Source organism: Panthera leo, chromosome B4 (assembly GCF_018350215.1).
Source record: "Panthera leo isolate Ple1 chromosome B4, P.leo_Ple1_pat1.1, whole genome shotgun sequence".
In the NCBI taxonomy this organism is placed as follows: domain Eukaryota; kingdom Metazoa; phylum Chordata; class Mammalia; order Carnivora; family Felidae; genus Panthera; species Panthera leo.
Window position 1 is genome coordinate 34,480,704 of NC_056685.1, and position 18,039 is coordinate 34,498,742.

General features: G+C 45.7%; 1 protein-coding gene across 6 annotated transcripts in view; it reads left to right on the top strand.

The window, feature by feature from the left end:
• Window positions 1-202: 202 nt before the first annotated feature.
• ADA2 (adenosine deaminase 2) overlaps window positions 203-18,039 on the top strand; it is a 36,283-nt gene continuing 18,446 nt past the window's right edge. For 4 of the 6 annotated variants that reach the window (XR_006204642.1, XR_006204641.1, XR_006204643.1 and 1 more), the window contains exons 1-4: window positions 204-298; window positions 3,860-4,227; window positions 7,050-7,275; window positions 8,660-8,870. Coding sequence is in view for 2 of the 6 variants with exons in the window: in XM_042945411.1 (XP_042801345.1) it covers window positions 219-298; window positions 3,860-4,227; window positions 7,050-7,275; window positions 8,660-8,870 (885 nt within the window). In the remaining 4 variants the exon portion in view is untranslated. Of the gene's footprint in view, window positions 299-3,859; window positions 4,228-6,979; window positions 7,276-8,659; window positions 8,871-18,039 lie in introns of those variants that run through there. The other 2 variants (XM_042945412.1, XR_006204644.1) reach the window with 2 other exon arrangements.

An 18,039-nucleotide genomic window follows, 5' to 3' on the forward strand; every position in this document is an offset into this window, starting at 1 on the left:
AACCTGCCACAAAATGCACCTGAACACATATAAACACACACATAAATCACCCCACAAGTGCATAAATGCTCACACACGCACACAAACGTAAACCCATACACGCAGGCCTACTTGTTGCCTCAGCTCTGCCAGACTATCTTCCTTGCCTCTCTTTGGAGACCGGAGCAACATGAGGCTGAGAGGAAGTGAAACCTGCCCCAACAGGAAGTGAAAAGAGGATGGTGAGCTTTTCTGGTGCTTCTGACACAGCTGTCGGGGGACTCAGCAAACAGTCTGCAGTTTCTGGAGCTGCTCTGAGGTAACTGGGATCCCCTGGGGTGGGGGTCCAGCTCATGAGGTTCCAGTAGGTAGCTGGGAAGCTGGGCACTCGGGCTTTGTTTCCCTGGCAGCAGCCTCCCTGCCCCCTACCTTAGGTGAGTTTGTGACTTTCAGTGCGGAGGCAGTGCATAGCCTTTCTCTACAACAGGCTTTTGAAAATGGTTGTGGGCCCAAGGACATTCACTCAGAGTCACAGATGCACATGGTCTGTTTCCTCGTTCTTACTCTGGGAACAAACTATTTTTATAGAGTTTTCATGCACCCTCTTTTAAAAGTAAAAGAAACTTTTCATGAGGAGAGAGATGAAGTAAGCATAGCAGTAATTATCACAGGGATTATTTCTCCTTATGCTTGAGCAGTCTGGTCCTGGACCAGTGTTAGATAAACTTTTATCTGTCAGACCAGGAGAAGTTGCTAGATGTTGGGGCACACAGCTACTTCTGGTGTCCTTGGAGAGGACAGAGTTGGAGATTTAGGAACTTAGTGGCCTCTGTTATGTGTTAGTAAGGAGAGAGGGGAAGGGGCTGGGGCTGTCGATTGGAAGACACAGCATGAGATGGGTGGGATGGTGACACAAATGTCACTCTCCTCTTGTCCTAGAGGTTTTAGCTGTTGGCAAACACTGTAGCCTCAAGACAGAGTCAAAGACTTCATGAAGTTGAGGGGGTTCCTCAAAAGCCCAACTCTCTGATTCGGGTAGCTACCCTACCATAGCTGTGGTACTAGAGTAAATAGTATCCAGTTCCTTCTTAAAATCCCCTGTTGGTGTCTGATGTACCATTGAATAATTGAATGTTAGCCCTGGAAAGGACCTTGGAGATAATGTATTTCAATGATTAGCAAGCTTTCCATTTTCATCATATCCCTGCATTTCTATTTATTTCATATCTTTCTTTAAATTAACTTGTTTTTAAATTTTTTTATTCAACCTAAACAGTGATATCATGTATCACTAATGACACATGTATCACACTTTGAGGACCACTGATCAAGTATAATTTGCCCTTTTCACAGATGAGAAAACTGAGACCCATAGACACTAAACAGTTTGTCCAAGGTCTCATGGTTAAAGACATCCTAATTTGGGACTGATCCTGAGGTCTTCCAATTTATAGTCTTGATTCTTTCCAGGTTACCATATCCTACTATGAAGTATGAAGAAACAATTCCTTTTTTTAAAAAAATATCTATTTATTTCAGTAATCTTTATACCCAACATGGGGCTCAAACTCATGACCCTGAGATCAGGAGTTTCATGCTCCTCTACCTGAGCCAGCCAGGTGCCCCATATTTCATAAATATAATTCAAATAAATAAGCAGATAAAGTGCTAACAGTGTCTAGAAGGAGGAGACCACTAAAGGTGAGTTTCTTTCCTTCCGCTGTTCAATCCTTACTCACTGTCAACCTGGACTAGCAGCTTTTAGGAAGCTTTTAGAATCTTTGAATGCTAATGTTCTGAAATATCAAGATGATATCTCATGGTGTGACTATTGAGTAATTGTCGTGCTGTGATAGGATCCCAGAGAGTCTCATCAATCCAGAGATGCAGGTCTTACATTCTGGTCTAATTTCTTGTATTACTTATTTACTTTTTTCTCCAATCTATTTTTTTCTTTTTCTTTTTCTTTTTTCTTCTGATATGTCTGTTATTTGGGTGTTGGATTTCCTGAGCCAATAATCATCTCATTTGTTTCTCTCTTATTTCATCTTAATTTCTAAAAGATGGTCTTCAATTCCATCTTATAATATTGCTAGTAAATTTTAAGATATCAGCTCTTGTATTTTTAATTTCTAAAAGCTCTTCTCATTCTGTTTATTTAATTTATTTTATTTGAGAGAGAGAGAGAGTCAGGAAGAGGGGGAGAGGGGCAGAGGGAGAGAGAGAGAGAGACAGAATCTTAATGACACGAGGCTCAATCCAACAACCCTGGGATCATGACCTGAGCTGAAATCAACCAACTGAGCCACCCAGGTGCCCCTATTTTGAAATTTATTCTTATTTATTTATTTATTTATTTATTTATTTTGAGAGGGGGGGGGGTATCAAGTGGGGGGAGGGGCAGAGAGAAAAAGAGAGAGAGAGAGGGAGGGAGGGAGGGAGGGAGGGAGGTTCCCAAGCAGGCTCTGCACTGTCAGCACAAAGCCTGACTTGGGGCTCAAGTTCATGAACCGTCAGATCATGACCTGAACCAAAACCAAGAACTGGTCACTTAACCAACTGAGCCACCCAGGTGTCCCTTTTTCTTTTCTTTTTTTTTTTTTTAAAGAATCTACACCTAGCATGGGGCTCAAACTCATGACTCTGAGACCAAGAGTTGTATGCTCCATCAACTGAGCCAGCCAGGTACCCCTCATGCTGCTTATTTTTTATAATTCCCTGTGGCTGGGGCACCTGGGTGTTTCTGTCTGTTGGGTCCAACTTCGGCTCAGGTCATGATCTCACAGTTCCTGAGTTCAGGCTCTGTATTGGGTTCTCTGCTGTGAGCACAGAGCCCGCCTTCTGATCCTTTGTCTCCCTCTCTCTCTGTCCCTCTCCCTCTGTCTCTGTCCCTCCCCCTTTCAAACACTCTCTCTCAAAATAAATAAATAAACATTAAAATAATAATAATAATTCTTGGTAACTGTTTTATGGACACAATATCTTTTCATATCCTTCTTAGGATATTAAGTATAGTTCTTTTGAATTTTTCTTTTATTTCCTTCTCTTGTCTTCCTTCTCTTGTCTTCCTTCTCTGTACATGTGTGGTTTTGTTTGTTTATTTGTTTGTTTGTTTTGTTTGTTTTTAACTTTCTTTATCACGTTAGAGGCTTTTTTATATGTCTTGTGATCTCTTACTCTCTGGTGATTTTATTTTATTTTATTTTATTTTATTTTTTTTTATTAAATTTTTTTTTTTTTTTAACGTTTATTTATTTTTGAGACAGAGAGAGAGCATGAACGGGGGAGGGTCAGAGAGAGAGGGAGACACAGAATCTGAAACAGGCTCCAGGCTCTGAGCAGTTAGCACAGAGCCTGACGCGGGGCTCGAACTCACAGACCGCGAGATCATGACCTGAGCCGAAGTCGGACGCTTAATTTTTTTTTTTTTTTTTAATTTTTTTTTTTTTTTTTTTTTTCTCTGGTGATTTTAAAAGTGAAACACTCAGGGTGCCTGAGTGGCTCAGTTGGTGGAAGCAACGACTCTGACTCTTGATTTCAGCTCAGGTCATGATCTCACGGTTCATTCTTTGGCTCTCAAAATAAATAAATAAACATTAAAAAAAAAAGTGAAACACTAAAAATCTGATTGCAATGTCTTCCTCTACGTGTGAGCAGGGCTTGCTGACTGAAAAGGTCCACTTTTTTAAAGAAGGTCTTATGGTGACTTATTATTTGGGAAACCCCTTCATGTCTGTACTTGGAAGTCTTTCCTCTGGGGTCTCAGAGAAGAACCCTTCTGTATGCTGCCTCCTGGTAATCTGAAAACAGTGTGGTAGAAGGAAAATCAGAGTTTGACGTTTAAATCTGCACATTTTTGCTGACCTACTCCCTTCTTTAGTCCTGTCAGGTTTCCATCTGAGCAATTTCCTCTTCCAAGCATCCCAATGCCTGTGGATGGCCCATCTGGGTGGCCAGCCCTGCTCTCCCTGCTTCTGGCCGTGGCGATGCCTTTTTTCTGCTCAGCCATATCCATAGATGAAGCATGGAACCAGCTGTTGATGAGAGAGAAGATGATGCAGCTGGGGGGGCAGCTGGTGCTGACCGAACAGGAGGAGCTAGCCAATGAGAGGCTCATGGCCCTCAAAAAGGCTGAGGTGACACAGGCGATGAGGACCCAGAAGTTTCCTCCCAGCATGCACTTTTTCCGGGCCAAGACTCTCATTGAGAAAAGTGAGGTGTTTAATATCCTGAAGAAGATGCCAAAAGGTAGAGGTTTGGAGATGGTGGTTTGGGGGTGCTGGGAAGGTAGGGAGAACTAAACTTGGAGCTAGTGTTGTTATTGGAGCTGTTATTGTTCTAAATGGAGCAGTGAGGGGTGCCTGGTTGGCTCAGTTGGTAGAGCATGTGACTCTTGTTCTGAGGGTCAGGAGTTCAAGCCCCACATTGGGTGTGGAGCCTACTTAAAAAAATAATAGTAGGGGCGCCTAGGTGGCTCAGTTGATTAAGCGTCTGACTTTGGCTCAGGTCATGATCTCACAGCTCATGAGTTCAAGCCCCACATTGGGCTCTGTGCTGACAGAGCCTGGAGGCTGCTTTGGATTCTGTGTCTCCCTTTCTCTCTGCCCCTCCCCTCTCTGTGTCTTCCTCCCTCCTTCCGCCCCCCCTCCCCACACCCCCCCCCCCCCCCCCCCGCCTCCTGCCCCCTCTTGTGCTCTCTCTCTCAAAAATAAATAGGGGCACCTGGGTGGCTCAGTCCGTTAAGCATCCGACTTCGGCTCAGGTCACGATCTCACGGTCCGTGAGTTCGAGCCCCGCGTCAGGCTCTGGGCTGATGGCTCAGAGCCTGGAGCCTGCTTCCAATTCTGTGTCTCCCTCTCTCTCTGCCCCTCCCCCGTTCATGCTCTGTCTCTCTCTGTCCCAAAAATAAATAAACATTAAAAAAAATTAAAAAAAAATAAACATTAAAAAAAATTTAATATAAATAAATAAATAAATAAATAAATGGAGCAACAAGAACCCCACTTGTCTACTCTGCACCTTTGTTCTTGCTTCACAGACTAGGAAGGGGGCAGTCTGAGGGGGCTGCTACTTCACCCTGGAAACGCAGAGCCCTGCTTCCAAGGGGACTCTGCCTCAGACAGACAGCAGGGAGTGGGTGCCGGGCATCACTGTCTTTCCTGACAAAGCTGATGTGTCCACCCATAAGCGGGTATCTAGGCCCATAGGAACTACTGCTTTCTTCACAGCTTTTCCCACATCTGCTTCTTCTGCCCCGTCTCAGGCTGAGGTACCAGAGTATGATGTGAATGTTTCTCTTGAATAAACACATTTCTAGTAGTGTATGTCTACAGTATATATACATTTCTATGAGAAGTAAAAAAATTACCATCCTGCACACGTAAATAGCAGTTTGCAGCTTACAAGGACTTTTCTATACCTCTTATTTTATAACATTATTTATAACATTACATTTATAACATAACATTTTGGGTTTTTAAAAATGTTTATTTTTGAGAGAAAGAGAAAGAGAGAGGCAGAGGACAAGCAGGGGAAGGGCAGAGAGAGCGGAAGACACACCTGTCAGCAGAGAGCCCGACGCGGGGCTCAAACTCAGGAGCCTTGAGATCATGACCTGAGCCGAAGTCTGACGCTGAACCGACTGAGCCACCCAGGATCCCCTATACCTCTTTTATTTTAATGTTAAATATGGAGACTAAAAAAACAAAGAAACAACTGTGCAGTTGGTAAAGTCACATCTCCACGTGATGGAGGACATAAGGTTTAGAGAGGTGACATGCCAAAGCTCACACAGCTGTGACACCTAAGTGGCCCGTGTCAAGGCCAGGTGCTAAGACAGAGCAGGAAGAGCAGAGGGACAGTGTATACTGTGACTTGAGGAGCGCTGTAGTCTAGATTGGTGTCAGGTCTGAAAGCAGCATAGGGCATCAATGGCAAGCCTGCAGGCCAGAAGCTGCCTAGATACTGGCTGGAAGCAGGGAATGCAAAACCAATGCGTGGGCGCTGGGAGCAGGCTGAGAGGACTGACAGTTGTGCAAACAGGACCAGGGTGGGAGCAAGGGCTGAAGCTCATCCCTCCCCCACTTTTTTTTAAGTTTATTTATTTACTTTGAGAGAGAGACACACACACAACTCAAGCTCACGTGTGGGGGAGAGGCAGAAAGAGAGAGAGACAGAGTCCCAAGCAGACTCTGCGCTGACAGAATTGCTGATGCAGGGCTCAATCTCACAAACTGAAATCATGACCTGAGCCAAAATCAGACACTTAACCAACTGAGCCACACAGGTGCCCCTGGGCTGCTTCTCTCTGTCTCTCTCTTGTTTTAAAAAAAAAAAAAATTTTTTAACGTTTTATTTATTTTTGAGACAGGGAGAGACAGAGCATGAACAGGGGAGGGTCAGAGAGAGGGAGACACAGAATCCGAAACAGGATCCAGGCTCTGAGCTGTCAGCACAGAGCCCAACGCAGGGCTCGAACTCACAGACCGTGAGATCATGACCTGAGCCGAAGTCAGCCGCTTAACCGACTGAGCCACCCAGGCGCCCCTGTCTCTCTCTTTTTTTAATGTTTATTTATTTTTGAGAGAGAGAGAGAGAGCCAGAGTGTGAGTGGGGTAGGGGCAGAGAGAGAGAGAGGGAGACACAGAATCCGAAGCAGGCTCCAGGCTCTGAAGTGTAGCACAGAACCCAACGTGGGGGTCGAACCCACAAACTGTGAGATCATGACTTGAGCCCAAGTCTGACGCTTAACCCACTGAGCCACCCAGGGTCCCCTGGGCTCCCTCTCTTGAATGAGGTCACCATGGCTTCTGACTAGTGAGGGATGCTCCCTTCTTAAACCAGAGCAAAGCAGGCCATCCTGGGGAGATAATGGCAGACATAGGCCTGGGAAGTCTTTGCACTGGAGTGGGAAAGGTATGTTATGTGCAGTTGTGGGGAACTCTGCCAGATAGGCAACCTTGTGATTCTCCCTTCTTGTCCATCTACACTGTCCTCACAGCTCTGAGCCCTGGAATCTGGATTTCACCTCTTTTGCTTCACTTCTACCCCTGCCCTCCTTCCCTTTCCAGGGGCTGCCTTACACGTCCATGACTTCAGCATCCTGAGTATGAACTGGCTGGTGAAAAATGTCACGTACAGGCCCCACTGCCATTTCTGTGTCACCCCAAGCGGGTACTTGAAGTTCAAATTTGCTTATCCAGCGCCCCCCACTCCTAAACCAGCAGAGTGTTCGGAGTGGGTTTTGCTGGAGAAATATCGAAAGGAGCTACAGAATGTCACTGAGTTTGACAACAGGTGAGTGTGGTTCAGAAAGAATGTGTCACATGCTCATCATAGGTAGTGGGTGGTGTACAGGTATGTCTTAGTACAACCCCATTTATGAAAATCTCTCCTTAAAAAAAAATCAGGGCACCTGGATGGCTCAGTCAGTTAAGCGTCTAGTTCGACTCTTGATCTCAGCTCAGGTGTTGATCTCAAGGTCATGAGTTCAAGCCTTGCATTGAGCTCTGTGTTGGGCAAGAAGCCTACTTAAAAAAAAAAAAAAAAAAAAAAAAATATATATATATATATATATATATATATCAGGAGGCTTTTTCTTTTAACTTTACAGGATACTTTGCTTCACAAAAGCATTCAAATAGTAAGTTTCTGGTTCATTTAAAATTCAATCTGATCCGCAAAAGGTATTAAAAGTGACACTATTGTTGCATCAAATGAGATTTGTCTAGATGCTTAATTTCCAGCAAGAGGAAAAGTTCCCAGCTCCTGGAATAATGATGGTCCATTGGTGGGTGAAACAGCTTGAAAACATGATGAAGCAACTTCCTAACAAATTTGTAAAGTAATATTATAAGTAATAACTGTTTTTTAATCATAGAACCATCTACCGAGTGCTTTTTTGAGATTATTGCCCTTTATGAGTAAGAAATGTGAAGTTCAGTATGGTTAAGGAAGTTGCCCAAGACCACACAGCTAGTAAATGGCTACTCAGGGATGTAAACCTGAGTCAGAGTTATTTCCATCAACAGAATACTACACAGTACGTAGCTTAAACGATGGGAATTTATTTTCTCACTGGTCTGGAAGCTAGAAGTATAAGATCAAGATATTGGCAAGTTTGGTCTCTCCTGAGGCCTTTGTCCTTGGCTTCCAGACAGCCGCCTTCTCAGTGTGTCCTCACATGGCTTTTCTTCTGTGTGCACACTCCTGGCATCTCTTGTACCGGCCCTATTCTATTTGGGCCCCACTGTAATGACCTCACTTAACCTTAATTACCACCATAAAGGACCTATCTCCATATACAGTCACATTGAGGGTGAGGATTTCAACATATGGATTTTAGGGGGACACAATTCAGTGCATAACACCCCCCGCAGAGGCTTAGTCTAGGGTGCAATGGGGTCAGACTGGCCAAACATGCACAGGGGAGCAAGAGAGCCTGGTTGGTGGGAGCATCCTACCTAAGCTGTGCCCTGAGGAGCATAAAGCAGGTCTTAGGGATGGGGGCCTCCATCAGAAAGCCTGGGGTGCTTTCCTTGGCCTCTCATCACTGCTCACTGTGATGCATCTGGGTTTGCTTCTGGGTGAGAGAAACGAGGTGGGCAGGACTCCTGCAGATGCCTGAAGGTGGTGGCTTGAAACACACTTCTTCAATTTACCCTCTTTGTGTCTTATGCAGACTTCTTCAGACTTTCACTCTGATGACCGAGAACCCTGAGGTGGCTTATGCAAACCAGGATGCTGTCTGGTCCAAGTTTAATAGTATCTTCTTCACAATCTCTGGCCTTGTCCACTATGCACCAGTGTTCAGAGACTATGTCTTCCAGGCACTGGAGGAGTTCTACCAGGACAATGTACTCTACCTGGAGCTCAGAGCCATGCTGTTCCCGGTGAGCCCACCTCTCCTCTCCTCTGCTCTGGCTTGACTTTCAGATGTTACCTTGTAGGTCTTCACAGGCTCCCAATTCCAGTATTGGGATAGGGACTGGATGCTGCCTTCATCTCAAAGGGGACATGTGTCCTTCCAGGGATGACCATGAGCAAGGAAACCTGAACTGTACTTGGCTGGCTCCCACAAAATTATGACCTTCACCCTCACTGCCCTTTTACCCCATCTTCTCTCATGATTTCCACTTCTCCCCTTCTCCCCTTCTTCCGGATACACAGTGCCTCCCAGTTGCTCAGAGTTTCCTGCCCTTGGGCTCTGAGCAGTGCCTCATGCCTGGACCTTTCTTGCCCTGTCTCCTTTCATATCAAAATTTAGCTTCCCAGAGTCCCTCAGGATCATGCTCTTGGTACTGGGACAGCTATTGGGTCTGGCAATTGGATCATCCTGGTAGCCTGGGGAGAACGGATTGCTGTGTGAGGGTCACCCAGTGAAAGAGGTGGGGATGGAGGCTGGGAGAGTAGGCAGACCACAGGTATGAGACGACAAGGCCACAGGCACAGTAGCAATGATGAGGAAGAGCTCGTGTGCTGGAGGAGGAATCTAGAGGTTTTACTGACTAACTCTGGTGGTGAGGACTCTACTGCAACTGGCTGGTATTCGTCTTGGGTTGTCTGGTGGTGACATTGATGGTGACATTGGGGATATAAGAGGAGGGGCTGGATGGGAAGGGAGAAATGGTTTTAAACCTGTAGAATGGAGGTGCCTATGAGACATCCCTATGAAGATGTCCAGGAAGTTGCTGAATATATGACTTTGGAACCCAGAGGAGAGAGGGTTCTAGCCTGGAAATATATGTTTGACATTTGTCTGCAGAAAGGTAATCTTTAAAACTGTGAGAGGGATGAGGTTCCCGCAGAAGCTGCGAGATGAGAGGAGGAGTGGGCCTGGAAGGGGGCCCTGCACACAGACATCAGATGGAAAGTTCATGAAGTGGACTCAGAAGGAGCTGTTCTAAAAGCAGGAGACAACTAGGATGGCTTCCACAAGAGGGGAGGCCTCACTCAGGAGAGCAGCCCCAGGCGATCAGATGCTCCCAGACCATTCCTCTGGGATATCTGTTAGAGAGAACTTCCCTGAGGACTATTTGTGGGAAGGATTTGGGTATTGTGGGAATGGGAAGGATTTCTGAATCCTCACAAACGTTGGAGATGGTTAAAGATTCTAAGACGCTTGGGGAAAGTAACCTTTGTATAGAGCTCTCCCCTATATTGTATCCTAACTAGTCTGCTCATTCACTGAAATATTTATTGAGTGCGTCAACACCTTGGTGACTGACCTTCAAGTTTGTGGCAAGGCCCTCAGGATGGCATTATTTTGGCTTTGTTACCATATTCCATGGTCTTTATAGGTTCAGAAATTGTATTGTTTGTACAGTCAGAAGTGATAGAGCTCCAGAGGACTGACACACATGGACCAAGTTCATAAGAGGCAGATGTATAAACAAGAAAGGCAGAATGCTGTTTTTTGGAGAAAAATCAATCAGACCAGACACTTAGAGCTTCTTGATTGGTAAGTTCTCTCCTTGAAGGCAAATTGTAGCCTTTCCTAAAGCCAAATGATAGCCAGAAATGTGTTGTTGAACCAGAGCCCTCATAAGCCTGGTCACTGAGCTCTGAGAATTTACAGGAGTCCATGACAGTGGACTTAACCTTGAGAAAAATCCAATGAATTCCCGGGGTGGGGGGGAGGGTGGAAAGTGCTCAAATAAATTGACTTTATTGAGGACAGTGTTTTCTTTTTCTTTTTTAATGTTTTTTTGGTTTTTTGGTTTTTTTTTTTTTTGAGAGAGAGAGAGAAAGATAGAGAACACACATGAGCAGGGGAGGGGCAGAGAGAGAGAGGGAGACACAGAATCCAAAGCAGGCTCTAGGCTCTGAGCTGTTAGCACAAAGCCCAACACGGGGCTCGAACCCATGAACTGTGAGACAGTTCTCACAGTCTGACTGAGAGATTGACTGAGCCACCCAGGCATCCTGAAGACAGTGTTTTCACATGTATGCCTATGTATCTATGAAACTTTCTAGGAAACAATATAATGTACAGGTTGTGATATTTTTGCATTCTAAAATTTTTAAAAAATTCTCTGTGGGATTCCTAAACTGACTTTACTACCCCTAGTTTGATTTAAAGTGTTCAAGGACTTTCTAATGAAGGATTTACGTGTCCCAAGAACCAGTAATTCCAGTTTGTGGGTCAGGGCTCCCTTTCCCTTCTTCTGAGACAAAGCTTCCTCAAGGCTCAACTCTCCCAAATGACCCACCTTTTCCCTTAGTTATGTTAATACCCTCCTTGAGGTTAGCTCAAGGCCAGGCCCTGGAGGGTCCTGGTGAGCTGGGTCTCAAGTAAGGGTGCCTATCTCCCCCAGGATCTGATGTTTGTTTGATAGTTAAAGCTTTAAGCACAGTTCTTGGGAAGTGGGAATGGGGCTGACCTTTGTCCCTCAGTAGAGCTTCCATTGGTTTTGGGAGCAGAGTACACAAATGATCCTTTTCCAGGAAGAGAGAGTGTCCAACAACCTCTTAAGAGAAGAATTTCTGTAAGAGATGAGCTGGCCCTGGGCCTGGCCTAGGTAAGGTGAAAGAAACTGCGCTTCCTGGAACAATTTATTCCCATGTTTTTTGCCTAGGAAATCGTTCTGTCTCCAAGCATGCACTCCCCACCTGCCCCCCATCTAAGCCCCTCCTCCTGTCTGGGTCCCACTTAGGCTGGTTTGTAGGTTGGCCAATCCCTCTTTCACCCCCTTCCCAGGACCGTGTCTGTCCGCATGTCCCCTCTTTGTCTCCTGGTCATGTGGGTATTCAGCACTGAGCAGTTGTTGCCTCGTTATTTATGTCAGATCGTGAGATATTCCAGACTGGCACCACATCTTATATTGCCAAGAGGCACCAAGAGTGATAATCATGCTTGTTGGTTGTGGTCCTCAAACTTGGCTGTTCATATGAATAATTCAGAGGTGCTCTTTAAAATTCGTGTTTGGACCCCGACCTCCCAGGGTTCTAATTCTGTGCTCTTGGGTAGGACCAGGAAGCTGCAAAATTAACTAGCCTCTTCCTCTCGTCCCGGTGATTCTAATGCAGATGGTCTGACCCAGACCACACTTTGAGAAAAGGCCTTCTTTGCCTTGACCTTTACAAAGCACTTGAGGTGCATAGCAAGGTTGCATTTTACAGATGTGGAAACTGAGGCTTGGAAAAGCCAGAGTTTGACCAAGATCACGTTGGTGACTTGATTGGGTGACTGGATAGATGTCAGGGTGCTGGACTTGAGCACTAAGGCAGCCAGGCTTCATCTCAAAAGGAGCCCCAGAGAAGGCATTCTGCTGTAAGTCTCATCCTTCTGTAGGGAAAAGAGAGTCCCTAGGATTGGCTGAGCTGATGATTCACCCAGAGTGCTGCTGGCCCCTGCTGGGGGCCGGGGGCGGGGGTTGCTTCCTGTTGGGCCATTCCGACAGCTTTCTCAGCGTGGGGCATGGGGGAGGTAGCCCGTCAAATCCTGGTGGAGCCCTGGGCTCCTTAGGGGGTGGAGGGAAAAGGAGGGAGGGGGGAAACTGTGGAGGGTTTGGGTCTTGGTCGGTTTGAGGGCTGTGACTTTCATCTTGAGCCCGATGGAGAAGCATTTAGGGGAAGATGCTGAGCAATTGGAGGGAGCAGTTTCCTGCTCCATTGCTCCCCCTTTTCTGCGGGGGTATTTTCTCCTTACCATGCTGAGTGGGCTCCAGGACATTTAACTTGGGGACCCTGCCTCGCTCCTAACCTCTCTTCCCACTCTGCCCACCCCCCACCATCCTAGAAGGTGGAAGGCTGCTGGGATTTGGGATTCTGGAGAGGCTGAGGGGGATGGGATGTGACCATTTGTTCTGCTCTGACCCTGGAACAAAGGCCTCTTGCAATAGAGAGTCTATGCCTTAATGCCCCCCATTAGCCAGAGTAGGGGGAGCCATCAACACATTAACAACTAAAAACCGTCTGCACTGGAATTCTTTTGCTGAGCCGCACAACCTCCCCCTTCTTGCTAGTGGGGCTAATTCAGGGCCTGGGATGATGTTGATGGACTATCCTGGCTGCTCAGCCTCCTATTGTGTTACTAATGCTTGATAACAAAGGCTACTTGCCTTTAGCAACAGTTGCTAGGCGGGTCTTATCTCCTGGGCTCCAGTCCCTTCCCCCACGGCCAGAATCTGAGGCCCAGACTGGGTCCTGGCCAGTCCTCAGAGTGGAGCTCTTATAAGACCCCAGAGGATTATCAACAGGAGATTGCCCTGCTGGTACTTATTGACGGGGGGTCTTGGGAGAGAGACAGGCAGTGGCAGAGAACCCACGATGGTTGTTCCCAGATGTTTTCTTGGATGCTGTCACTTGTATAACAAACATTACTGGCACTTCTACGCATCCCACCCTCCCCCCCCTCCCCCCCGCCAAGGTTTTTCCTGGATTTTTGGCAGAGCCTCCACTGAAAATTCCACCTGGCTTGTTGCTGAAGTGACCCCTGTTTCGTGTTCCTGGTATAACTGCAAGAATACTGACGATCGAGACTGGAGGGACCCTCTTAACTGCTCTCCTTTATAATAGCATTTATCCTACTATGCTGTATTCATGCTGTTTACTTCAAATCCACAAAATGGTAGATCTTAACCCCAGCTGTACATTATACATTAGAATCACCTGAGGAGGTTAAAAACAAACAAACAGACAAACAAACAAACAAACAAACCACCCCAGAGGTTCTACCCCAGAGATTCTGATTTAATTAGTCTGGGGTGAGACCCAAGCATTTCCCTCTCCCTAGGTGGTTCTAAAGTGCAGCCAGAACTGAGACATTGAGCCCCCCTAACTGTCACTATCACAGAAAGGTAAAGATGGGCTGCTGTGATGACTGGAGACACTCAGGGTCAGCAAGATTCTGAAACTCGGCAGACCTCCAGCCCTCACTCCCACTGTGGAGTACGACTCAGTTTCTTAAGCTTTCTGAGCCTCAAAATCCTCATCTGTAAAATGAGAACTACCTAATGTTGTAGTTTTGAGGATTAAATGAGATGATAACATAAAAGTGTGGGCATATGCCTGGCACATAGTAGCTGAGTAAATGGCTGTTAAATGAACGGTGCTCTAGTAACTCATCTTTCTAGGATAACTGCAGATTTTGGGTTGTTTTTCTACATCTGGTGATGATAATAAGATTGATGATAATAATATTATTAATAGTTATCATTTCCTTTTTTTTTAAGTTTTTATGTATTTATTTAAGTAGTCTCTACACCCAATGAGGGGCTCAAACTCATGATCCCAATATCAAGAGTCCCAATATCAAGAGCATGCTCTTCTAACTGAGCCAGCCAGGCACCCAATAGTTATAAATTCTTTTCTTTCTTTTCTTTTCTTTCTTTCTTTCTTTCTTTCTTTCTTTCTTTCTTTCTTTCTTCGAGAGAGAGAGAGAGAGACAGCATCCCAACCAGGATCTGTGCTGTCAGTGTGGAGCCCATTGTGCCCAATGTTCGTGGGGCTCCAACCCACGAACCGTGAGATCATTGCCTGAGCCCAAATCAAGAGTTGGACGCTTAGCCAAGTGAGCCACCCAGGTGCCCTCCTCCTTTTTTATTCTTTTTATTTTTTCTGAGTAGTTATCATTTCTAAGTGCTTTACAAATATTAACTCATCTGATCCTTGCAACGATCCTATGAGGTATGATTGGCTGGGGCAGATTGTATCTCCACTGTGAGCCTAAACCCAGAAGGCTGCCCAGAATCCCCTAACCAGCTGTGAACTTTCCTCCAGTACCATGCTTCACAGCAATGTTCTAATCAGTCTAGCTGTGACGCCAGGAGGAGTTGCAGGTCTCCCCCTGAAAAGGGTCTCTTGATCCTTGAAATAGGGGTGCTCTTGAACATTCAGATCCTGTCCTAGGTGCTTCCACAAAGCCTGCAGATTCTTGGCTGGAAGCCAGGAGCCCAAGAACACAAGGCACAGGCGGCCCTGGTGGTGATTTACTGAGGCACCAAGAAACCAGGGGCTTCTGTATCTGCCGCCCCAGGAGCCAGATTCCATCTTCGTGGCTCTCCATGCTATGGGAACTAGCAGTGGGATTGGAACCCTGCAAGGCAGGGGTCCCAGATTCTCCAGCAATAAGTACTGCAATGATAGAATTAATGGCTTGGAACTGCTGCCATAGGCAAACCCCCACCAAGCCTCTGGTTGTATCATTTGCATATCTGTGCATCCTTGTTTAGTATGCCAAGGATCTTCTTGTAGACAGAATTGTCATTTGTTGATTTTTCTAAAAGATTCTTTTGTCTCCCTTCTGTTCTGCTGGCACTACCACCCCTCCAACATCCATCTATTTATCCATTCTCCAAAACATGCTGCCTGGGGCTGAGTAGTTTTGAAACTCCAAGTGGACAGTGCTCTTCCTCAGTTAATGCTTATTTATGGAGGTCCTTCTCTGGTGCTAAAGGAGGGGAGGTGGGAAGACCCAGATGACCTGGATCCCGCCCTCAGTGGCCTGCAATCCAGATGGGCTGTGTGGGCACATGACTCAGTAATGACACAGCAGTCAAGTCACAGTGAAGAATTATGTTCTTCCCTTCTGCAAATCAGCTGGGTAAGGCCAAGACAGCTTCAGGTATCAGTTCTGGGATGGGTTAATGCAATTGTTCTCAAACTTTTACACTCAAAAATTTTGGAGGATCCCAAAAAGTTTTTGTTTATGTGGATATTATTTACTATATCTTGTATAATATAGCCTTCATTAGAAATTAAAACTGAGAACTTTCCAAAACACAAGCCTACATAAGCACACAATCCATTATTTGTCAGACTAATATTGTCACACATGATGCAACCTCTGGAAAATTCTGCATATTCAGGAGAGAATGAGGATGTAAAAGACAAATCTTAAATTTAAATCTTAAAATTTTTATGAGGAGAGTTTTTGATTTTGCAGATTGCCTGTAAAAGTCTAGGAGACCCACAGGGGCTCTCTGACCACACTTTGGGAACTGCTGGGGTACAGCAATAAGCTCTTTCAGCATCAAAGATTTGAACATTCTAACAGAGTGCCTGGAAGTCTGTTGAAGCCTTGATCAGTGACAGGAAGAATTCTCTTTTTAAAAATCTCTGGTGAAGGGGCGCCTGGGTTGCTCCATTGGTTGAGCCTTTGAGCGTCTGACTTTGGCTCAGGTAATGATCTTGCAGTTTGTGAGTTTGAGCCCCACATCAGGTTCTGTGCTGACAGCTCAGAGCCTGGAGCCTGCTTTGGATTCTGTGTCTCCCCGTTTCTCTGCCTCTTCCCCACTTGTGCACTCTCTCTCTCTCAAAAAATGAATAAACATTAAAAAAATTTTAATAAAAAATATCTGATGAAGTAGGAACGAACAAAAATAACTTTTTCTTTACTCTCTTAAGGTTCTGTTTTTGGGGCCTGCAAGTTAAACTGGCAAAAGCCATATTAACAGGAGAAAAGGCATACACATTTTATTTGATGTTAATATTTAATTTTTCTGTGCATGGAGACCTTTGTAGAAAAAAGTGAAGACCCAAAGAAGTGGGTAGAACAGGTACTTATACACTGTTTTAACAAGTGGCGATAATTTGTGGAGAAATGACAAGGCAATAGGTTTGGGTTTCTGGGGCAGTAAATTGTGGGATAGTAAATATATGGGGGAGACTAATAGAAGATAAGAGTTATGTTAGTAAGGTTTGTTTGTGCAGACCCATCTCAGGACTGCCCTTCTGTCTCCAATGATAAGGGTCGTTTTCCTGGTGTGGGAGATGAAAGGGGGAACTTGCACCAACAGAAGTTTATGTCCTGCTTTTAGGCAGATAGGGGGAGAGCAAAGATCTCTGTGTTTGCTGCTTAATTGCCTTCCACTCAAAATAATTCTTATGCTGGGGCGCCTGGGTGGCTCAGTCCATTAAACATCCAAGTTCTTCTCAGGTCATGATCTCACAGTTCTTGAATTCAAGCCCCACATCAGGCTCTGTGCTGACAGCTCAGAGCCTGGAGCCTGCTTTGGATTCTGTGTTTCTCTCTCTCTCTGCCCCTCCCCTGCTCGCACTCTGTCTCTCTCTCTCAAAAATAAATAAACATTAAAAATTTTTTAAATTATTATGCAAAAGTGGCATATTTTAGGGTGGCATGGTCTGATCCCCTTCAGTAAATAATAATAATAATAGGTTATACTAGATACTGAGCTAGCAGTACCTAAAATTCTCTCCTCTGGAAAGTTCTGGCAGCCTTAACATTCAGTAAGCACAGTTGTCCATTCCTAGACCATGCAATCAGAGAAGATACACCTTCCAATAGTTGAGCCCAGAGATTGTGTGAGAGGCCAGGCTTCCCTGGGGCATCAGCAGAGGAAACCAAAGAGCCAAGGCCAAAGGGGCCAAGAGAAGGGGCTGGAAACAGCTGCCTGTTCCACTTCCCCCAACCCAGGCAGCAGAACAGACACCCCCCCACCCCCAATCCAGAGATGAAAGAACAAAAAAGCTGCTCTGTGTGTCTGGGGAGAAGAGGAGGCTGTCCTGCAACAGAAGGTGGCACCTGCGGGGTGCAGCTAAGAGGGAAAGTGGAGGTGCCCCAGGCTGGCGAGGGTGCTGTGAGGCAAGGGACCTGTGGGAAAGGAGAAAAGGGTCCTGGAGAGCACCCAGCTCCTGGGATGCCAGGATACAAGAATTGACCCCAGTGAGGAGAAAGGATTCCTCTCCATTAGGTGGTGAGATAGTTCGTGGCTCCCACTCTGCCTCTCAGCCTCTGCTCCCTGCACCCTGGTGGGCTCTCGCTCTGTGTGGAACCATTGCTTACTACACCAGGACACTAGCAATGCTTTCACCAGTGGGACCGCTGCTTGGCTTGCTTGCAGAGCAGGCTTCTCAGTTTCTTGCATATCAAATCCCCCTTGCCTTTCCAGGCCCAACCTCACCGCCATGTCCCCTGGAAAGCTTCTCTGATCCTATCCAGTTAAAAGGAGACCTTTTTCCTCTAAGATCCCATAAACCTCTATTTAGCACTTAATTCTTCCTCTTTGTATTAAAAAAAGGAATAGAGTCTGTCTACACTAAATTAGAAACTCCTTAAGGGCAGGCATCTTGTCTCACTCACATTTGTTTACCCCTTCC